This window comes from Crinia signifera, chromosome 5, assembly GCF_055691185.1.
Source record: "Crinia signifera chromosome 5, ASM5569118v1, whole genome shotgun sequence".
NCBI lineage: Eukaryota > Metazoa > Chordata > Amphibia > Anura > Myobatrachidae > Crinia > Crinia signifera.
The window spans coordinates 302029973-302054083 of NC_139221.1; the positions used below are offsets into that span (position 1 = coordinate 302029973).

The 24111-nt window shown below is 46.5% G+C and overlaps 2 protein-coding genes across 5 annotated transcripts; one reads left to right on the top strand and one right to left on the bottom strand.

Annotated features, from left to right (window-relative positions):
* Positions 1 to 1248: 1248 nt before the first annotated feature.
* On the bottom strand, positions 1249 to 3929 carry RPP38 (ribonuclease P/MRP subunit p38). 4 transcript variants are annotated; one of them, XM_083189395.1, is made up of 2 exons: positions 3749 to 3929; positions 1249 to 2253 (listed from the first exon to the last, which is right to left on the bottom strand). In XM_083189395.1, the coding sequence occupies exon 2, from the start codon at positions 2215 to 2217 to the stop codon at positions 1255 to 1257; it is 963 nt and encodes a 320-aa protein (XP_083045521.1). In that variant the 5' UTR covers positions 2218 to 2253; positions 3749 to 3929; the 3' UTR covers positions 1249 to 1254. The 4 variants fall into 4 exon arrangements, with proteins under 4 accessions (XP_083045521.1, XP_083045519.1, XP_083045522.1 ...); XM_083189393.1 differs by having other exon boundaries at positions 1249 to 2256; XM_083189396.1 differs by having other exon boundaries at positions 3662 to 3929.
* Positions 3930 to 10189: 6260 nt separating this feature from the next.
* ACBD7 (acyl-CoA binding domain containing 7) lies at positions 10190 to 20769 on the top strand. The gene is made up of 4 exons (XM_083189397.1): positions 10190 to 10347; positions 17022 to 17139; positions 19426 to 19488; positions 20484 to 20769. Exons 1-4 carry the CDS (start codon positions 10336 to 10338, stop codon positions 20555 to 20557), a joined length of 267 nt encoding a protein of 88 aa, XP_083045523.1. The 5' UTR covers positions 10190 to 10335; the 3' UTR covers positions 20558 to 20769.
* Positions 20770 to 24111: the final 3342 nt, after the last annotated feature.

Here is a 24111-nt window from a genome sequence, read left to right on the forward strand (position 1 = left end):
AAGAGGGTGCAAGCACAAAACCGCTACTTGTGCCTTTACCACATGAGCAATTGAATGCTCCGGGCACTTAACTCTAAGTAGCTGCTTTTTAGCGCTTTAAAAAAATCCCAATAAGCTGAATATTGTATTTCGGTAATTACTAACCTGAAATTTGAAGCCTCAAATTTGTACAACATTCCCAGAGCTCCTCCCTCATTTGCCTCAAAGAACCATTCACGTTCCTGTGGTGCAGCCTGCTGCTTATCTCCCCCCATACCATCCTTGTGGCATGTGGGGTCTGCTCAGCATCACAGAGAGCCCGTGCAGCAGAGTAATACATATTAACATGTGTATTATGTATTACCGTGTGGGTGGCAGTGTAGAAATGTTCAGATCAGGGGTGGGAGGGAAGAAATGAAAGCTGTGTAAGGTACACTAATGCCAGTAGATGTCAGGTTATACAGGGAGGAGTATTGCTGCTAGGGTGCCAATGACAGGGAGTATGTAATGAAGTGCAGCCATAATGTATTGGCGAGGATGGGGGCGGAGTCTGTGTGCTATATAAATTTTATGCTGGCATAACAGTGGGGGAGGTGTAGCCAACACTCGAAAGAGAATAAGTGGAGGGGTTGCCTATATCAACAAAGTATCTTCTACCCACCTATTATCTAACACATTTTATAAAATGATAGAAAAAAATAATATCTGCCCCAGTATGAATGGAGATGGGACACAGGGTTGGTAAGGGTACAGTGCGGGACTGGTTTTGTAGCTTTCCCTATTCCAGAAGTTACTGCTTCACAGATCAGGTTCTTTCCACTGTTACTCCTATATGGTGCTGCCCTCTCCCCCCAGCCGCCTCTGCTGCCCTCTCCCCCCAGCCGCCTCTGCTGTACCGCAACATTCCCTGTCATTTTCCTAATAAAGCTCACTTTCTTCTCACTAAAACAAGTCTCACTTATATTTAACCACAGGGTTGGTAAGGGTACAGTGCGGGACTGGTTTTGTAGCTTTCCCTATTCCAGAAGTTACTGCTTCACAGATCAGGTTCTTTCCACTGTTACTCCTATATGGTGCTGCCCTCTCCCCCCAGCCGCCTCTGCTGCCCTCTCCCCCCAGCCGCCTCTGCTGTACCGCAACATTCCCTGTCATTTTCCTAATAAAGCTCACTTTCTTCTCACTAAAACAAGTCTCACTTATATTTAACCATACGTAATATAGGCAAGTAAAATGATTCATCGACAGAAGTTTTAAAAAAGGAGGTATTGGTTGGTTCTACTTTTTATTGAGCTTTTTCTTTTTCTTAATTTTCCGTTTTTTATTTGGATTGGGAACAATCCTTTTCACTTTAAGTCCCTGTAACTCCACATTGCCAGGATCCTTGGTTCTGGAGAGCTTACGTTTCCTGGATGTGGTGGACTCGGTATTTTGTGTTTTACCATCTTCCACTAAAACCTCTGTTTTTATCGAGCCACTTTGCAGCCAAGGGGCATCCAATGGTGGCAGCCGTGGGGCTATTGCTTTCACCTGCTCCAGAAACACATCAGAGCTTTTTTTGAAGCCAAGAGCCAGCACCGATTTCAAACCAAGGGCCGGTGCAATGTTCTCACTGAGCCGTGGCAGCTGGCAAGCTGGCACCTCCCGGCTCGCACTTAATTCAATAATGTGTTTTGTAATCATGTCTGGCTTTGCAGATTTACAGACTATTGCCAGGTATAGGTCATTTTTTTCCAGTGCTCGGGTAACTTCATTAATCCCTATAGCTAGGTGCTGGCGGAGGTCACGGTCTGTCCAGCCAGTCTTCTCCTTCGCGGCCTCCCCTCCACTCTCCTCCTTCGGAGCCCCCCCGCCAGTCTCCTCCTTCGGGGCCCCCCCGCCAGTCTCCTCCTTCGGGGCCCCCCCGCCAGTCTCCTCCTTCGGGGCCCCCCCGCCAGTCTCCTCCTTCGGGGCCCCCCCGCCAGTCTCCTCCTTCGGGGCCTCTCCAGCAGAGATTCTCTTTCTGCCTTTTCCATCAGAACTTTGTTTTGATCTTTTAGTCTTTTTGCCTGTAGGTTTTATACGAAACTCCGTCTTTTTCAGTCCGAGTTGATTGAGTTTTTCCATTAAGGTCTGCAGTATGAACTGCATGTCCTCACCAACCACAGGGGTCCACATCCTCTGAAAGGGGCTGTTTAGAGAGATTTTCGACACGACTGGTTTTGCTTTGCGTATGGACCCTTTGGCAACCTTGGCGGCCATGATGGTCACGCAGGCTTGCTCTACACCTCAAAATTTCTACTAGAAAGAGAAAAATATATATATTATTTGCTGAAGTTAACATGCACTAAACAAAGCACAAAAACTTATATTGAACCATTTCAAAATATACTTTATTTCATAGCCTAGCATCATCACTCTTCTGTTCTCTCGTACCTTGGGGAATTTACAGTACCACTGATCCGTCACATTTTACTCTATGTATATTCTCTGAATGGCGTTACCGGAACTTTGTGGTGCCTTTGTAAAGTATATCATTAATAAATATGCTGTAATGTCATAGTTTTCTTTCCCCTCACCACCAATGAAAAATCGGTACTTGTGTATTATCACGGCGCCCCCGATGTTGGTTGTGCGATGTTTGCATCGCATGCCATGCACCTGATGGCATGCGATGCGACGCGATTTTTGTCCCCTATGCGATGAAAGATTGTATAAAACGGGTGCTTACAATGTTAAATGCACCCCCACGCCACCCCCCCCCCCACTATAAACGTGAACCCGAAGCGTGGCGAGCGCAGCGAGCCCGCGAGGGGCGGCTGTACGCTTCCTCCGACCTTTTCTTACCCCCACTATCCACGTCGGCGTGGAGTTGTGAATAGAAAGTGTGGGGAGCGCAGCGAGCCCGAAGCGTTGCGAGCCCCGAGAGGACGCGGATACCTTCACAGGTATCGGCGTCCCCTCGTAGGCTTCACAGGTATCCGCGTCCGCTCGCCACACTTTCTATTCTCAACTCCACGCCGACGTGGATAGTGGGGGTATGAAAAGGTCGGAGGACGCGTACCGCTGCGCTCGCCATGCTTCGGGTTCACGTTTATAGTGGGGGGGGGGGGTGGGGTGGGGGGGTAGGCGTGGGGTGCATTTAACATTGTAAGCACCCATTAGTGTGCTTATACAATTTTTAATTGCATCGCATCGTATGCCATATACAATGTCATACAATTTTAAAATTGTATGACATTGCGCGATATCGCATACCTTTTGGTATGCGATGCGATGGGCGCCTTGATAATACACAAGTACCGAAAAATCGAATCTGCAATTTAAATGATCAGATCTTAAATTCAGGGCTGTAGCAGGGCAACAGTACAACCTGTGCCAGATCTACCCACCATTTCAGCCGTTGTGCAAGAGGTGCCAAAGGGGCACAATGGTACTACTACATATTACAGCCCTAGCCCCTTTTTAGTCTTATTAGGCCTTCTCTTGGAGAATGTCACAGATGCCATTAGTTCCCATAACGTTCTACTAGTTGGAGCTATTTTCATTTGTAGACGCTTTAGTAAATGAACCCGTATTTTTAGTAACGTAAATAAATGAACAAACCATCACTAGTCACACTATTATCACAAACCAAGTGGGGCTTGCAGACCTCAGTCCCTGCTAATAAGTACACATGCACAGCTCCTCAAAACTAATCATGTACCTCTGGCTCCACAGAGCACCAGGATCCCGCCTAAGGTCTCTACCTGAGCTCCAGTACGACTGACCCCCAGACCGGCACCTCACTCACCGTCACCAATACCTCTCCGCTCTCAAGTCTCCGTCTCAATCCACATGGACATTCTCAAACCACATGGACATAGCTTCACTTCCTAGCCTCAGCATGGGGTTATACAGCCCACCAATCAGAGAGCCACATCTACGATCTGCTGCGAGGCTCGAGTACAGTGTGGAACGCAAACCCAAAGCCGCTCCTGATTGGCCTGTTTTGTGGCAGACGGTCCCGCCCCTCCGTCCTTACGGAGAGGCCGAGAGGGCAGGACGTGGAAGCTGGGAGGTGTAGTCTTTACTATATGAGCGGCTATAATAACTTAATGTCCATTTGTTTTTGTCAGCACCCGCTACTATGTGACCTATAGGTATAGGTAGCCATGGAGCATGGAATTATGTCTGGCAGTACCTCTGACTGACTGACAGGGCATGCTGGGACTTGTAGTGCCAGTGATATATAATTGAGATGCTCTTTTGGCTGCGGCTCATGAGGTCTACTCTCCCACTAGCCGCAGTAGCGTGACGTTTTTGCGTGGCAAGGTGGGGGTGCTAGTAACAATGGGGCTTCCCCAATGTGAGTCACATGACCAGTGCTCGTCGCATTGGAGCCTAAAGGCCCCCATACACTGCAATTTGGGCATGATTTCGGATGAATCGGGCTGTGAAATTGGCCCAAATCGCACATGTAGACATCCTGTGCACATTGGATCAGAGTCGGGAGGTACTGTAGGACGGGCTGCACATAAGATTTGCTAAATCTTGTGTGCAGTCCGGAACAGGCAGGGGATGCCCGACTCTCTGGGCGCGGGCATCCCCTGCCGCTCCCTGGTCCCCTCGCCGGCGTCCGCCGCCACCCAGCTCCCCGGGAGTTACATGCGATTTATCACATGAAAAACTTGCCACATGAAGTGTACAAGAGAAAAAAGTGAAAACACTTATGTGCATTAGCAGCCTAGTGGGACAACCTTAAATGATGTGTTTAACCACAACACACAGATACTGTACCACACAAGAAAATTCACTGAGACAGTGATGAGCCTAATCGCGTGATACCCCTCCCGGGGAGCTTCCAGGTCAATCAGGACTAATGTATGGGGGCCAGAGTCGCAGGGGCCACAGGTTAGATAAGTCTCATTGCCAAGTCATTAGGCAGGCTGTATCCACAAGAAAAAAAGATATAGATATATCCCAAGGGATAAATACTGCTTTGTGATCCCAGTTACAACTCATTCTTATTCTTTTAAGTAAAATATAACTTTTATTCATAGATTATTATAGACAGGATGTGCTGGGATTGCATAGATACATTGGGCCAGATTCTCTAAGCTTCAAAAGCGATAAAATGGAGAGTGATAAGCAGCCAACCAATCAGCTCCTGTCTGACGTTTTTCAAACACAGGCCCTTATTCTGATCGGTGCGGCCGGATCCGAATATGCGGCCAGGACCGTGCGTGCGAAACCCCGCCTTCCATACGGATCGCCAACTCCGTCCGTACGCGGTAAGAAGCTGGCCGAACGGACCGCATGTGTATTTTTCATGAATACACCCCCTCCATCTCAGGGAACCTCCCCCATCATTCGATGGTCGCAGACCATCGAATGCAGGACCGAGTGGTCCACCAGCTCCCGCAACCTCAGACCACACGGACATTTTTCCGTGCAAAAGCAGGGATCTGGGCGGGCAGCTGACATCCGGCGATGTCATATGTCCGCCCCCTACACGTGCGTCACGGCCGCATTACCATACGTATGCCCAGCGTTTGCATGGGAACGCCCATGAAACGCGGGGCGTATGCATATGGTAATGAGCCCAAATAGCCCTTCACGCCCCTCTCCAGAGTGTTCACATTTCATGCGGGATTTGGCCGTACGCCCCGCTCGCACATGCGCAGAGACGCCTCTGCACATGCGCAGACACAAAACATCGGCGGCACGTACGCACGCGGATATTACCGCACCAACCAGAAACCACAGTCTGTGACATGGCAGGTAGGAGCTGATTGGATGGTTGTTTATCACTCTCCAGTTTATCACTGTTGATGTTTAGAGAATCTAGCCCATTGTATGCAAAATGACTGCATACGGTGTATAGGCCCCTTTATTCAGCTTGTACAAACAGCAATAAGGCCCTAGCAATACAGTGCACAGAATACAGTGCCAGTATGAAGTAGAGAAAAGCAGCCAGTGCCCACATTCCATTTATAAGCCAGCAGCTGTTACACAGGCAAATTGCAGATCGAGCGATAATTAGGGATGGCCATTGGTGCAGTCGCCATCAATGAAGATACTGCCACCAGCCATCAATAGTAACAAACTATGTTATGGATGACCATCGATAGGTATACCTATCGATGGTCATCCATTTTCTTTGACTGACTGGCCTGCCGTGGGCCAATCAGAAAGTGGGGGCGGGGCTACTGGGTTGCCGTGTCCCATCACCTTGAAAACACAAACCCCGAAACATCGGTTTTGCTGTGCCATCGGTGGAAGGAAACCATCTGGTTCTCCACCATCAATGGCAAAAGTATTCAACATCGGCCATAAACCATCAATGATGGAAAGCCGTCCACCCCCTCAGTACTACTAGCAGATGAACGGCGGACAGCAATGATGTGCAAGCGTGCATCAGCGCTCATCGCTGGCCCATACAGTGTGTATGGGCTAGTGCTGAGCGCTGATGCGCCCTTGCTCAGTTTTGAGCTGAAAGCAGCTTAAACGACAAAGTCGCCCAGTGTGTATGGTCCTTAACCCCTTGGGTGGTATGCCTGGAATATTTCAGGGCTCAGCTGCGCTGCCACAGCGGACTGTCCTGGAAAAATTCCACCACTGGCACACCACCTCCTCAATTACACATACACAACTGGGGGGACAATATAGCAAAAGCAAGGACGAAGGGAAATCTTACACCAAAGCTGGCTCATGGAAATATGGTTATTAAGGCAAATGTGAGCGTAAGCAATCCTTCCAGGTGCTCCTGGCTTGTTCTGCAAGGACAGCATTATAAAGCTGCATGCAGCACAGTAAGTGCCATGGTCAGAGTAATGCCGGTGTGCGGTGCCCTGAATAATATATAGCCAGCAGGACATCACACAGCAGTGTGCAGAACAATATCCCCAATACATAAACCTAAGGGCATGCTAAGTGATCTGACTAGATCGCGCCGTGTGTACACCATATAGCGATGAACTGCGCATCGCTATCACCCACAATGACAATGCATGCAGTGTCTATCATGTTAGGTCAGATCCGGTATTTTCTCCGTTTACACTGCGGTGCCGGCTCGGAGTATTACCAGGCCGGCACCATTTACACTGCACCCGGATGCAGGGAGCGGCGTCTGGAGATGACATCATCTCCAAGCACCGGGATCGCCAACTGGGGGAAAGCCCAGCACCCACTAGCCCCCGTCCGCAAGGTGAATGGATGCTGCACACAGGCAACCATTCACCTCCTCCCTGCCTCCGCTGCTGTCTCCGCAGTACAGCCGACAGCAGTGGTGGCTGCGTGCGCCCCCCGAACAACCGCCATACTAACCGTAGGATGCTGCAGTCGGGTGGTTAGGCTCCCCCATTGCTGTAAACGGGAGCCTTGTCAGATGACCCGGCATACCCGTTTACACTGCCCCACATCAGGGTCCTCCCCGGGTTCCACCCTGATCAGGACCTGGGTTGGTTTTTTTCCAGTACCCCTTTTACACTGACCTGGGTCCATGAGTAAAACAGGTATTACTGAGATTGGAGTTCTATTGAAGATGGGATGTTGCTATGGGCAACATATCTGTTATCTTCTAGAATGTGCTAAATAAATAAGAAGTAGATTCTGATTGGTTGCCTATAGTAATATCCCACCTTCAATAGAACTACCGGTACTTGTTTCCTAGCACGGCGCCCATCGCATCGTATACTATAAGCCTAAATATGGTATGCGATGCGATCGGACCCGATATTGTACAATAAAAAATCGTATAGCATCGTATGCCATACAATGGCATACAATGCGATGGTATATGATTTTTTATTGTACAACCACCCTGATGGGTCCTTACAATGTTAAATGGCCCCCCACTATAAACGCCAACCCGAAGCGTGGCGAGAGCAGCGAGCCCACGAGGGGCGGCGGTACGCGTCCTCCGACCTTTTCATAACCCCACTATCCACTGCGGCGTGGAGTTGATTTTAGATAGTGTGGCGAGCGCAGCGAGCCACCGAGCCCGAAGCTTGGCAAGCCCCGCGAGGGGATGCGGAATACATGTAAAGTAATACGTGTCCGCTCGCCACGCTTCGGGCTCACTATCTAAAATCAACTCCACACCGCAGTGGATAGTGGGGGTATGAAAAGGTCGGAGGACGCGTACCGCCGCCCCTCGTGGGCTCGCTGCTCTCACCACGCTTCGGGTTGGCGTTGATAGTGGGGGGGAATTTGCTTAGCTATATAATAGCCTGTAAATAAATAAACTACCTTAGTACATAAACCCCATAGAATCTGAGATAACACGCAGCAAAACTGCGCTGTACACTGCACTTGGGGGATGAATTGGGATCACTTATAGTAATCCGAATACGGCCCCTGCCCCGAAGGTTGGGGTTTGCACATACATATGAGCATTTCTGTGCATGTGCAAACCCGACTGCGAACAGCCTCAGTGAGTTACTCGCCCGGCCGTTGGCAGTGTGGGTGGTGGTGGCGCTGGGCCATGGCACTGCCCAGCGTTTAATGAGCGTTTCCATGGGTACGCGGGCAGGCAGCTGACGTCACCTGACCCCTGTCTTCATCCCGGCGCCCTCAAATAAAAAGTATTTTATTTGCGAAGACAGGAGAAATCATTCGATTGTTGGCACCCATGAAATGATTTCTCCTGCACTGGTAGCATCGAAGGGATGTGTCTTCATTACACCTCCACCGACCAAACGCGCTGCCTCGGTGTCATCATTGACTCATCCCTCTCTTTCACCCCCCACATTCGTGCTCTCTCACAGTCTTGCCGCTTTCACCTACGCAACATCTCACGCATCAGACCATTCCTCTCCACTGACGCGACCAAAATTCTCATTCACTCTCTTGTCATCTCCCGCCTTGACTACTGCAACATCCTTCTCTCTGGGCTACCTCTCACGCGCCTCGCACCTCTCCAAACCATTCTTAACGCTGCTGCTAGGCTCATCTTCCTCTCCCGCCGCTCTACCTCCGCCTCCCCCCTCTGTCTATCTCTTCACTGGCTCCCCATTCCTTTCCGAGTTCTCTTTAAACTCCTCACCACCACCTACAAGGCTCTCTCCTCCTCCACCGCTCCTTACCTCTCTTCACTGATCTCTATCCACACTCCCTCCCGTCCTCTTCGCTCCATCGCTGACCGCCGACTGACCTCTCACCTAATCACCTCCTCCCACTCCCGTGTCCAAGACTTCTCTCGCGCTGCCCCCCTGCACTGGAACAACCTCGCGCCACCCATCAGGCTTTCTGATTCCCTTACCTCCTTCAAGCGCTCCCTCAAAACACACTTTTTTCAACTAGCCTATCCCTCCTCCTAACCTCTTTTGATCCTCCTATCCTGCCTCCGTTCCCCTCCGTTCCTACTTATCCTGTTGTTTTTCGTTCGTCCACCCACCTATTTTTAGTATGTTAACTCTTATGTGTAGGGCCCTCCTTCCTCACGTACTCACCCTACCTCTTTACCTCACCTGTACTCCTGTCCTGTTCTTCTCTTCCTCTGCTTCATCTTCAGTCTCCTCGACAATTTTGACACCTACTTCTGAACTGATGCTGATTTTATTTCTACCAGCTATACCCCTATTTATACTGTATTTTTCAACACACCCTGTACGTTACCTTGTAATTTGTTTTTTTGTTTGCTATGTACGGCGCTGCTGACACTTTGCGGCGCCTTATAAATAAACGTACTACTACTACTACTACTACTACACATCCCCTCGTATGGTCGTGAGGGGAAACGGCAGCGGTGGGGGAGGGGGTATTCGTGCGGGTGGAATTAGAAGGCTCGCTAAGCAGGTCATTTTCGCTACTTAGTGAGTCAATCAGAATAACCCCCTTGATCCTAACTTGTACGGCTGCATACAGGGCAAGGACGGGCCACCGGGGCACATTCTGCAGTGCTCTTGCAGCTAATTGAATTGATCCCTTACCATTAAATAAATGAAAGCATCTAAATGTCATCAGGTAGGGAAAAGGCAACACAGTATAAGCAGCAGCTGCGTCTCCCTGTGTAATAAATAATATAGTATCCTATGCAGCGTATACAAGGTTAATGAATGCAACCATGTAAATGGGCAGCAGCTCCAATACACTGTGACTGCATTGCGCAGAGAGCTAAGCTTAGTTATCAGCCAATGAAGCCACAGTCCAATTACTAGGCAGCAGATTGCTTGAAGCTGCAACTCATCCCATCACACCAGCGGGGAAGGGGTTACACCTGCATCCCCTTCCTCACCCCCCTCCTGGGAAGCTTTTGTATTCAGCTACAATGGATGATGTCACTTCACAAGACCTGGGCGACCAATCAGAGGCCCAGGAGACTGACCCATATAAAAGGAGACAGCTGTGCTGGTGTAGTGAGTCTGTGACTGCTGAGCTGTGAGTTCTGTACCAACGATGTCCCCCCAGGTATACACCCTTCTCTATGTTCTCATTGCTGTATAGAGGCCTGGTTTTGGGTGGGAAGGTCTGCTGTATGTGAATGTTCTTATGTTGCTGCTGGTTCTGCTATTTATTCATGTTTAGTATTATATAATGTTGCTTAAATGACTTCATTTATTATGGCCTTAAACTGAGCATCTCTTGTATCTGCTGCAGGGATCACATGGATCTGATTTCTGTGCATTCTTCATTACTAGGATGATTTTCTCAATTTAACAGTAGGATCCTCTTTACCAACATTATAAAGAGTGCTGTTGTGCATCCTGGGAGATGTTGTACAGGTGCACAACAGCACCTTTAACACTGCACTCCTCCTTATTTTCTTAATTGGGTCTCCTACATTACTACCTTCTCCACTCTACTGCTGTTGTCTAGCGCAGGGGTTCCCAATCTTTTTTGAATCACGGCACCCTAGAGTACAAGAGTTTATTTCACGGCACCCCATGGCTAAAAAAAATGTAGAAAAAAATATAAAATAAAGTGAATTTTGTTTATATGAGATCCTTAGTTTCAGTTATTTGGTAAAGGGTTCTGTTTGTACACAAATGTTATGATTGGTAGTCACCAGAACTGGTTTTGTCCATAAATAATTGACCATAAATGATGTGACTTGGTCTTGAACCACCAACCCGTGGCACCCCTGCAAGTGTCCTGAGGCACCCCAGGGAGCCACGGCACACAGTTTGGGAACCACTGGTCTAGCGCCATCGTGTATCCTACCTCAGGGAGATATTGAAGGTGCCTCCTTTTGATTGGCCAACTAGCTTGTGTTTGGTAATAGGAAATGTTTTACCATTGAACAGATTTAATTGAGGAGGAGTGGACTTTTAATAGTATTTTCAAGGAAGTGATTAATTGTTCAACTGGACCCTCTAATTACAATGCACTGGAGTCTGGGTGAAAGTATAACTAGATCCCAATGCAAATCTTTACTTGGGATCTGTCAGCAACTGGGGAGATAGCTGTTTGCATGTGATTGTTGCTGTGAATCTGCTGCACCTGATTGTGCTGCATGTTGGCATTTCCCAGCCCCCCTATAAAGGGAGCGTTTTCTTTACAATGCCCCAATCTTTACTACTGACCATACGAGGGCAGAACCCTTTTGTCAGGGATATGGTCGTTAGGTTGACTTGCAGTGGGTTGACAGTAAAAACAAAAAGGCAGACATGAGTGTTTTTTTTTTTTTTTTCCTGGCATGCAGAATTCCATGCCCTACTATCCACTACAGCGTGGTGGGAGAATAAAATGGTGTGCCCGAATCATGGCGAGGGTACATGGTACACTTAGATCATGCATGTCAAAACTGTGGCCCTCCAGTTGTTGTGAAACTACACATCCCAACATGCCTTGCCATAGTTTTAGCATTCCCTAATAGCAAAACTATGGCAAGGCATGATGGGACTTGTAGTTTCACAACAGCTGGAGGGCCATAGTTTGGACATGCCTGACTTGGATGGTGTCCATGTCCACTATGACTTTGGACTGTCGACCTTCCTATTGTCCACTGCTTGTGTTGACCTTCAGACCTTAGCCGTGTCAATGTAAGGCCGGTTGACCTTCAGTGGTAGACCTCCACCCAATGACTCCTCCCCCTGTGTCCTATGGCAGGGTTTGTCCATAGATCAGGGCTGGGCAACATCGGCCCTCCAGATGTTAATGAACTACACATGCCAGGATGCTTTGCATTAGTTTTGCTATGTGGCCATGCTGAAACTGATGCAAGGCATGCTGGGATGTGTAGTTCATCAACATCTGGAGGGCCGGAGTTGCCCAGCCCTGCCATAGATGGCTAAACTGTCTGTCTTTTTTTTTTCCTTTTAAACCTCTATTTGCTTGAATAATGGTTACACCAGTGACTGCTGTTTGTGAATGACTAGTCCGATCTGCCCATTACCAGGAGGCTGACTCGCTGATGCTCTTGGCCCCTAAAATCCATTTCTATCTCTGCAGTAGAGCTGCGGGCTATAAGACTGCATTGCATTACTCCATTCCTCAGGGAAAACGAGGCAGCCAGCGTATGCTATTGGCTGTACATAGTTTCTAGTTTCTATCCCTTTATTGAGAAGTTTTATCATCTTATGGATGGCTTAAAATTTTTGACCCTGTGGCCTGAAAAGCACAAATTGTGTGGAATCTTGAGGTAATTTTGACTATCTATAGCAGGGCTGGGCAACTCCGGCCCTCCAGATGTTGATAAACTACACATCCCAGCATGCCTAGCAAAACTAATGCAAAGCATCCTGGGATGTGTAGTTCATTAACATCTGGAGGGCCGGTGTTCCATAAGAGGGTGAATGACTTGCACTGTGCAGTGCTGCAGCAGATGGCGCTACTGTGTGGAAGGCTGTTCATGTTCGGGGCTCGACTTCCCTCTAGTTTCTGTTACTGTAGAAATTTGCCACTGCAATGCCCTTCTTGACCTTCCTCTCAATGTAGCAGGGGCCTCTACTGACATGCATGCAAAGAAGTGGACTTTAATTGGCCCTTTTCAGAGGTGGGTCCTTGGAACTTTGCCACCTCTGCGTATCCCTCCCCTATAGTTCAGCCAATGACTCGTTAATAAAAGGTTTTTCTAACACTCGCCTACATAGTAGTACCCTTGCTTAGTTTCAGGTGGCATCTTTCAGACAGCTGAAGATCTGGTTATACAATATTTGGAGATTGTCTGTTACTGTCCCCACCATTTTTATTGGCTTTCTATTGGTTTTTAAATACTTTAATCTTTTTTTTTTTTTTTTTTTTTTGTGGATGGATAATGTACAGATTGGACGACTCCTATTTACGTGTCCAACTCTTGCTGTATGTATGAATCGGATCCAGTCACTTTTGCCACTGTAATCCTAAACCTGGTAATTCAGAGGCCAAGCAATGAGAGGTCCTAGCTATCAGGATTCTGTCACCTGATGCTCAAACAGCTGTATCTGCACAGTAACCACTCTATCAGGCCATCTGACACATATTGCAGGAAGCTACAGGAAACCTATCGCTGGTAACGCATGTTACAATTTAGGCCAAACAAGCAGTTAAATGTTTCCTATAAGGAAATGGAGCAGTCCAAATTCTATCGGGTGCTCCTTGCCTCTTTCCTGTGAGGCTCTTAACTCCAGACAACAGCTCCTCCTGTGTTTCTGTACCTGCCCCATAGAGGTGGTGTGTTAGTAAATACAGAGAGATTGACTTGCCGGGTGCATATGCTGTTGAGACATATATGCGTTTTATACTAGTCATAGTATGATCTGAATAATCGGGGAGTAGTAAAATTGGCCACAGACTGTTTCCTGACATAGACTTTAATGGTCAACTGTAGTAGGCTAATACCATGTAGGTCAACTGTAGTAGGCTACCACCATGCTATGCGGTCCTAGAAAATCTGTCTCGGCTCTTATCCTCGCATGAAATGGGGCCTAATAAGGAATGCAGTTGGGAGACCACCCGTCACTCACTGCTCTGTGGTGAATAGACGCTATATGCAGAGGGTCTGTGCATAAAGCACTGGACCTGATCCACCTAATTATGACAATGGAAGGCGGGGCTTGCAATAACCAGATTCTGACAAGGCCACGCCTCTTTTGGAAGCTCATGTGGCATTGCCGCACAGGAGTCCTGATTTGCACAACCTGTATGGCAAGTGTGTTTCCTAGGCTATAGAATTGCTAATCCTAGTTCTGTGACGCTGCCATCCAGGAAAGTAGATGGCCCCTATTGCCGTTGCCAAGTCCCCTACATTTGGTACTCCTACCCAGTACCACTGCAATAACACGTAACCTCTTCGCTTAATGTTAACGTAGGGTTGTGTAGACTCTCTTTGGCAGTAGAAAGAAGAATGTGGTGGAGCGCTCAATTTTACTGCTTTAGCAGTGTACAATAATATGATCAATTGTGTGTATCACATAAAATAACTTCATTCAATCTACTGAATATACATATAAAGAGTAATTTAAAACATAATGCAAGGACATAAAAAAATACAATAAAATATGCACTCAATTGTATATTCATGTTAAAAGGACGATGGAGGTTATACTTGTAGTGTGTCCCGCTTGTTCCTAGTAGTACTCTCCTTTACTGGTTAAGCATTGTCTCCCTCATTGGCGCCAACTGGTATGGTGGGTATCCATATACCTGGCTGGAGGCCTTGTAGCATGCTACAATTTGTGAGCGAGATGATGGTTCAATCTCACAGTCCGGATAGGCTCCAAAATTAAGCAGGCAGCGGTGTCCCAGTATGGCAAAGTCCAGCAGAATATGGAGATCCAAGATGGGGAAAAAGGGAGCGAATATGGAGATCCATCTTGGATCTCCATATTCTGCTGGACTGTGAGATTGAACCATCATATCTCTCACAAATTGTAGCAGGCTACAAGGCCTCCAGCCAGGTATATGGATACCCACCATACCAGTTGGCGCCAATGAGGTAGACAATGCTTAACCAGTAAAGGAGAGTACTACTAGGAACAAGCGGGATACACTACAAATATAACCTCGATCGTCCTTTTAACATGAATATACAATTGAGTGCATATTTTATTGTATTTTTTTATTTCCTTGCATTATGTTTTAAATTACTCTTTATATGTATATTCAGTAGATTGAATTAAATTATTTTGTGATACCCAATTGATCATATTATTATTTTTCACTGCTAAAGCAGTAATATTGAGCGCTCCACCACCATTTTTGTCTTTTGGGGAGGACTGACCCTCCCCAGGTGTGAGCAGCTAGCTCAACAACCCACCCCACAAGCACCTGTGGTTTTTCACCTAAATGAGAATCTTTCTCTTTGGCAGTAGCATCACTGGCGCCATGTTTCTCTGCGTACATGAAGAAAATATACGTCTAAAACAGCCATGACACCACTGCATTTTTGCAAGTTCCCTCGCCCCAAATGGTCCCTTCCTGTCAGTCTTATGCCTATAAGATGTCCGTGCAGGCATGGTACGTTCTCAGTCTGCTAGTGATAAATTGCAGAAGTCTCTGCACTGCATATAAACGTGAATCGCACCCATAGTCTGCTCTGGTTGGTTACTCCCATGGACTTAATGCAGCACAGAATGGGCAGCTGTAAGCTGCCGTCTGAGTGACTAGTGGCTGCTGGTTTGGTTCTGTCTCCCGCTGTACAATGGGACCAGAAATGAATGGGACCATTCATCTATTCAGTTTCCTCTTGCTCCAGAGCGGAACATGGACACTGTAATCCCATTGTCGGCTCTTGGAACCGTCCTGTGGCTGGGCGATAACCTGATCTGATGACTACAATTCATGGAATTGTTCAGTCTGGTTTCCTCCTAATTACCTGTTACCATGGGGTTGATGTAGCAACCAATGGGAATTTTCCCATAGCAACAATCAGCTTTTACCAATCATTCTATAGAATTTATTCAAATGCTACCTTTTTTTAATCTGACTAATTGCTATGGACCACTTCTTCGCTGGCCCACTTATACGTGTCAAACCCATGTATATGCTAGACCTAAATAAATATGTATAGGATGCCTTATACATCACATTCTTAGCTTGGTGGAATTGCTTTGTGTTCAGATCCTAAATCTACAACCTAGGGTGGGCCATCGATTGTTAAAAATACCCAATGGTTTATGGTCCATGCTTTTGCTGTCAATGGGGGAGAACCGGTTGGATTCCCGCCATCCAATGGTTTAGAACCAACGGATGGGTTTCCACTCTGCAGTGATGAAAGGTGGAACATAGCTCTGACTCCCCACCCACAGCTGCTGATTGGCTTATGGGTCAGTCAGTGAAGTACTGGAATAAACATTGTGTTGTGTAACCATTGCTGATCATTTATTGCATAGAATGCAACCATTGATATTAGTTGGCAGGCCATCCCTACTGCAGCCTATCCTGAGTGCAGTGTAGGTTTTAATAAGAAATGGACTCCTGTAATACACAGAGGGGTAGATTTATTAAGCTCGGTGAAGTGATAAAGTGTTTGATTTTTTTATCACCGGCCATTCAGCTCCTACCTGTCTTTTTCAAACCAACTACAGTTATGAGCTGATTGGCCGGTGATAAAACCAGACACTTTATCACTTCATCGAGCTTAATAAATCTGCCCCATAGTGCATTAGTTCTTTTCCATCCCTACTGCCATCACTCCATACACTCCTGAATCAAAGGTTTGAATAGATCTGCCCAAGTTAAGGCACTGTCAAACTAGAGTCCCATAAACCCTAGATCAGGGGTCCGCAAACTATTTTGCTCTGGGATCCGATGAACATGTGAGTCGTTTTCTATATAGCTAAAATCGCCTGCATGTTTAGCCGACGGGGGTTGTTAAAAATGCATGGAAGTGCGCATCCCTATTTTTATTTTATTAAAAGGTCTTGCTCAAAAGGCCCTTCAGAGTCGTAACTTGTAAAGTCATGTAGTGCATAAGGGAGTTTTCAAAGCCCTGCCACCGACTGAAAATAATAAAGCCAGCACCAGATGCATTTTTATCCTAGGATATATTTATTGGTCCTTGTTTCCTGCAACTGACATGATCTGTGCAGCATGTACCTGGTTGTCCATGGCAGCCATCCTGTGCAAGGTGTCTTAGAAGGCACTGTGTACTGATAGCGGTAAAAGACACAGGTGTTCCATAGCTGCTCCTATATCCCTCACTATCTCGTTCTATCCTCCAGGCAGACTTTGACAAGGCAGCAGAAGACGTAAAGAACTTGAAGACGAAACCCACTGATGATGACCTAAAGGAACTCTACGGCCTCTATAAGCAGTCTACTGTGGGAGATATAAACATCGGTATTACCTGCTTTATTTCCGCCCATCTGGAATAATGAATGAAACGGTCCCCAGTCTCATGCAATATATAAAAAATGTTAGGGTCCATAAATGTTTTATAGAAGCACTACACATACTACAACCATTACCATACAACCCTGTCTTCCTGAACAGCCCACAAGTTTGAGCCGGTAACCTTCCTGGGCACTGCTTAAAGCTGGCCTCGCCAACCTGTGGCTCTCGGATGTTGTGACACTACAAGTCCCAGCATGCTTTACCAGCTGTATGGTGGGATGGGGTACTTCTTATCTGGGCGCCCGATGTTGAAATTGTATGCCAGTACCCTAAGTATGCGATTTGACGCGATTTCCCTTGAAGTTGCATTGTATGCTATTGTATTGCATGCGATGCGATTTTAATATGTACAGGCACCCAGATGCCTGTTTCATATGTGAAATGGCCCCCCAGACCCCATTTTTAATTGTATACCCACCCTGATGGCTAAATGACCCCCATTGTTAAAGCCACCCCACTATCAACGCCAACCCGAAGCGTGGCAAGCGCAGCGACCCCGCGAGGGGCGGCGGTACGCGTCCTCCGACCTTTTCATACCCCCACTATCCACGTCGGCGTGGAGTTGATGTCATATAGTGTGGCGAGCGGACGTGGATACCTTCACAGCTATTCGCGTCCCCTCGCGGGCTTCACAGGTATCCGCGTCCCCTCGCGGGGCTCGCCACGCTTCGGGCTCGCTGCGCTCGCCACACTATATAAAATCAACTCCACGCCGACGTGGATAGTGGAGGTATGAAAAGGTCGGAGGACGCAAGCCGCCGCCCCTCGCGGGCTCGCTGCGCTCGTCACGCTTCCGGTTGGCGTTGATAGTGGGGTGGCGTTAACAATGGGGGGCATTTAGCCATCAGGGTGGGTATACAATTAAAAATGGGGTCTGGGGGGCCATTTCACATATGAAACAGGCATCTGGGTGCCTTCACATATTAAAATCGTGGCGCATCGCATGCAATCTGATTGTATGCGATTTTTAGGTGCGATGAAGAAAATCGGGCGCCCAGATAAGTCACAAGTACCTGGGATGGTATTCTGGGTCTTTTAGATTCACAACAGCTTGTATGAAGATAAATGGGTCTCCGAACAGCACTCCTGCTTAAAGGACTGGGGGAAAAGACGCACAATTTTTTTCAAGCTCTTTTATGGGGCACATGAGAGAATAAAGTACCAACCAATCAGATTCTATAATTTTACACACAGCGTATGAACAATAACTGTTAGGAGCTGGTTGGTATTCTTATATCTATCCAAGCTTTCATACATCCCTCCATATGTAAGGAAGTGCAAGTTAATACTTATCTATACAATATTTATATTGAAGTGTAAATATAAACCAGCCAGTATTTACCCCACACAGAAACCATGTTACAGTTGCCCCACCTGCTGTGCATATGGTTTTGACCATTATAGTGAACCAGAATAACCCCCTCCCCCTAATATACTGTATTAGCACAATGGCAGTACAGAGCCTAGAATGGGATTTCTGTGACTTTGTAGTAAATTAGCAAAACGCATTACAAAACTGTCTCGGTTCTTCTTCCTACCTCCCAACATGACCCTCACCCCGGGGGACACAATGCTCTGTTTCTGGACATCCCTCTAAATTTATGATGGCCATCACCTGTTTTAAGCGGGTCAATTGCTCGGGAAGGTGTTTCACCACAGGTGCTAGGAATTCAAAATTAAGAGGTATGGTTCTTGGATATGTACTGTAGATGGCGGGGGTTTCAGTCACATATTTGCTAACTTGGAATACAAGCAGTGTCCTGCATAGAGTGGGGGTATTGACTAGAAATGCTGTGGTTTGGGCAGCTAGATTTTGGGGGATATTCAATCTCCCGTTGCTATTCCCGACGGGGGATATAACGGCGGGGCCCTATTCAGTGCTGTCTTCACTGACAGCATTGAACAGGGCTCTCTGCAGAAAGTACCCGACTTCACAAGCAGTCGGGCATGTTCTGCCGGGAATTGACGAGCTCCCGGCCACAGCTCAACAACCTTCTCGCCAGGCGGGACATTGAATCCCTCCTGCCAAATCTGTGTCGAGCTGGCCAAGAACAGGACAGGACAGGGTCACGGCTGTCAGGCCAGCCTATAGTCTCCTCATGGTTTACTAGATCTGTCTAACCTCATTATACTGATCACACCAGTGTCAATGTACTTGTTCTGTAACACGCAGACAGTTGGGGAATCTAGGCTGTATGTTGTACTGCAGATAATATCTGTTTCCTTCTACAGACTGTCCGGGGATGTTGGATCTGAAAGGCAAAGCCAAGTGGGAAGCATGGAATGTAAAGAAAGGTAATCTATGACCTATAGAATGTGGGCAATGTGATCAGCATTTTATTTGACTATGGATTATGACCTCCAAAATAAGTCATGGGACCCATTTGTTTACATGGACTAATTGGTCTATGCCTTCCAAGTTGGAAGCAGTGGGCAGCCTTGTCTGATGTGCATCATGTGACTGGGTCTGATCCTTGCCACCATTGTCTGCTGCTTAGTCTCTTCTGGCTGATGTTAGCCACATCACTTCTATGCTGTAGCCCGGTTTTCACCTCTGCCTTTATAGTCCAGACTTTAAGGATATCCAAACTTGAGCACAGGCGACTTAAGCCCCATACACCCTAGCGGACTTACTCCATGAGCAATATTGGTAACTATTCCCATGGAACTTGGGGGCATACGCACTGAACAATATCATTCAGTGACGTCATCCTGTCCCACTCTGTACATTTGGTCATACAATATGACCAAATCAGGCAACAGAGGACACCATTAACGACCTGCGGGAGCGTGCACCATCAACGATATTGAGCGTAAACACTGGACCAGGGGTGGCCAAATCTGGCCAAAATCTAGAATTGTATGTTGCCTCATTCCAATTACTGTTCTAACCCATCTTTATGGGGCGCTGTAGCAAGGTTTAGAAAGAGTGAAGTCCCTCAGCAACCCTTTTATAGGTAGCATTTATCAAGTGCATGCCATGAAATAAGTAGAACAATTGCCCATAGCAACCAACTAATTGTCTACTCCACTTTTTTAAAAGGCCTGATACATGCTTAGCATGCATCCATTAAGATGACGGGTAAAGCCAATGCTTCTACATTTGTTCTACTTCTTACTAGAGATTGGATTTAATGGTGTATGGTGCTCCCTAGTTTTCCCTTGGCATTCAGTGCCCATAGGAATAGATATCTGGAAGTACTCAGAAAAACAAGGTCCTAAGCTGCTATGAATGGGCTACTTGCTGTACCGTATGGACCATACAATGGACTCTACTTTCTCTCTTGCAGGTCTGTCTAAGGAAGATGCCATGTCGGCCTATGTGTCTAAAGCCCATGAGCTGATTGAAAAATACGGCATTTAATGTTATGTGACTGTTCACATGTTCTCACTGCTGGCTCCTGGAACTAAAACCGTATCTAGTGGAAAGAACACTTGTACTAATCACTCTACTTACCAGCTCTAGGCTCCTACAGTGTTTCAGGCACAGGTTTCTTAGGATCGTCCGGTCACAGGAAATAATTCTGTTTTCTACACTTTCCTGCCTTTGCTTATTAAACCTATTTTACACAATGACCGTGGTTGATGTGTTTTCTCCTAACGGCAATGCAAATGTCCTCATTTCATAGGAGGCATTTGCACAGTCACTCTGAATGGACGCTTGTTAATGAATTCTTTATTTCAGATGGCAGTATATTATCTAGGCCTGCGGTTCTCAACCGTAATGGCTCATGTTCTGAGTGTCTGTGAGCAGGTTGGATGATTGCAGAAACGGGAACATAGATTAACTCTGGTGTGCACGATTACAGAAATCCTGAAGACCTGGCCTGTTAGTACGTGAAGACTGGAACACCTGATCTATAATGAGCACTGTCTAATAAAGGTAACATATATTTTTTGTTTAATACCATAGGTCAGGCATGTCCATTGTTGGCCCTACAGATGTTGTGAAACTACACATCCCAGCATGCTTTGCCACAGTTTTGCTATTAGAAAATGCTAAAACTATTGCAAAGCATGCTGGGGTGTGTAGTTTCACAACATCTGGAGGGCCAACGTTGGACATGCCTGCCATAGGTATTAAAACTGGGGCCCTCCAGATGTTGTGGAACTACATGTCCCAGCATGCCCTGGCAGTTTTGGCATGCTCTTATAGGAAACAATGTGGCAATGCATGCTGGGACATGTAGTTTCACAACATCTGGAGGGCCACAGTTTGAAGACCCATTGGTTTAATACAATTGATCAAAATAGGTGATGGGTAGAGGATCATCTGTCTATAGTTCCAAAAAGAATCCGGAGGTGCGGGAATCTGAGTGCCTGTATTTTCAAAGCCGCAATTGCTTACAAAAAGGCAAAACCAAGAGCCTAATGCAGACTTGGTTCAGGACCAATTTGTTCTCAATGTGCAAAGCAGGAAGAGATGTACGAGAACCTGAAAATGGCTGACTTTGCCAGAAGGTTGACACAAACTTTTTGGTGTCTGTCAACATGGACACTGTATAAGTGTACAGTGTCCCCTCGCATAGCATGGTGCCATGCGCGCTCAGCATACTATGATATTCTTGCTCTATGCCCACTTGCATAGTGAAGTATGAACCAAGTTGGAACATCAAAAAATGTGAAAAACTCACGTCACCCTTCTGTCAATGCTGACTGCATATGCATACCCCCTGGATTGGTAAACCATGACAAAATAAAATGATTTATGAACAAACAGAAATGAATCCTGTACATTACCACATAACTTACACTAAGGATTACATATAAACAAAATTATTTAACCCTAATTTTGTTTTCCTGATTTTTCTCAATGAGAAACTTGTGGCCTAGGTCAGGCGTGTCCAAGCAAAGACCCTCCAGCTGTTATGAAACTACATGTCCCATCATGCCTTTCCACAGTTTTGCTATTAAGGAATGCCAAAACTATGGTAAAGCATGCTGGGATGTGTAGTTTCACAACAGCTGGAGGGCCACACAGTTTGGACAGGCCTGGCCTCGGGGTACTGTGAAAAAAGGATACTTTGGGGGGGACAGTGATTCAAAAAAGTTGGAACCATGGTCCTAAGTATTAGCCAAGATGCAGTAAATGTCACTGTCTAGTTCTATACACAACACATGTGACTTAGGTCAGCTTATGCGTAGATCTCTTAATAAGGAATATAACAGAATTACTAGTAAACTCAAATGATGGCAGCTTTGGAAATGTTATTCCCAGTCCAGACAGTAAATACTTATAGTGGGCTAAGCTCCCTATTGGATGGTGGGTATTGGCTCTGACAGAAAGTTCTGATAGTATATGATCTGGGATCCCAGTGTCCCTTCTGCTGGGTTGGGATCTTATTCAGAGCCAGGTCTCTAGGTCCTTGCACAAAGGTGCAGGCCGCAACCTCACTGGCTATTGTATAGTTTGTGTGAAAACTGGAGGTTTTGATCAGCCCCAAAAACTAGGATGACATATTTTTAACTGCATCTTGTACAGCTAGTAGCCGATTATTTTAATTTAACAGAGTGAAAACTTCCCAGAAGGCTGTTTCATTTTCATTATGGAATAATTGTGTTACCGCCATTATACTTGAAATTTGGACATTCTATAACAGTAATACAAATCTTGTAGCATACTTCCTCCCCTGCTCTATACAGTGACAGTAGGTAACTATACCCAGAATCCTCTCCTGTCACAAACACCAGGGCCACGGTTTAAGTGGAAATACGCATCTGCCTGCCATGTTAGTCTGCTTCCCCCTGGGTGACGTGCATGTCAAACACACCCTAGGTTTCTGCCTTGTTATATAAGCTAGGCATATACAGTCTGATCTATACAATGAACTATTAATACAGCAAAGCAATTAATTGCACAAGTATTATGCAGTGTGTTCATAGTAATAGTCCAGTGGTCATTTTAAAGGTACTTTAACCTCCAGGGGGCAGCGCACTCACAGAAACAAACCATATATGCTCTGCAAGTTCTGCAACCCTAATGTAATTGTATTTTTTTATTTTTTTTTTGCCTGCTCCCATGCGCAGTCATTTCTTGATCGCATCGGTTCTTGGTCTGCTGTATGTAACACAAAAGCTGAGAGTATATAGAATTAGGAGGATGTCGGGAAATTGGAGGACTCTGCTAGCATTCACGGTTCATGGTTTCTAGGTCGGTCCCCGACCTTTGTTGATGCACAGTTCACCTGTCGGTGACCTGTTAGGGGCTCTGAGGACCGAGTTTGCATCCAGCCAATCAGCTCCTTACTGACTTTTTTCAAACACAGCCTGTAACATGGCAGTTAGAATGTGATTGGCTGGACGGTTATCTCTCTTTATCACCCTTGCATTTATCTCTTGTTCAGGATTAATACATCTGCCCCATTGAATTTTAGGTGGGCCCCTCTGCTACTAGCAGTGTATCCTAAATCTATCCAATCAGTGTATTAAAACCATTGCAACCAGATAGAATAAGGTGTCTGCATCAATTTGTGTTTCTAAAGGAAACCTCCACCTGCAAAATTTTTTACTGTCAGCAGCTCTCTGTAGACCGAGCCCTTGGATACGACAGTAGCTGAGAGAAGTCTGTGCCCTGTATACAATAGCCTCTGAGGATTACCAGCATAAAACGTGGCTGTAGAGAACTAATGGGGAAGATTTTGCTGAGCGATGTCAGTGCTGAGCGATGTTAGTTCGCTCAGTACACAGCGCTGCACAGCAATGGCGGACAGTTGCTCAGGTGAGAACACTGGCTCTGACCGGCGATCTGACTAGACCCCACCGGGTAATAGCGAAATGCGGGTCCTACACATGGAGCGATGCAGGGGCATTTTCTAAGCGATCTAGTCAAATTATGTCCGATCAAGAAAATGCCCTGAAATTGCCCCATAACACAGGAACTAATTCATCAGCCTTGGTCAGGAACATGAGGGGGATCAC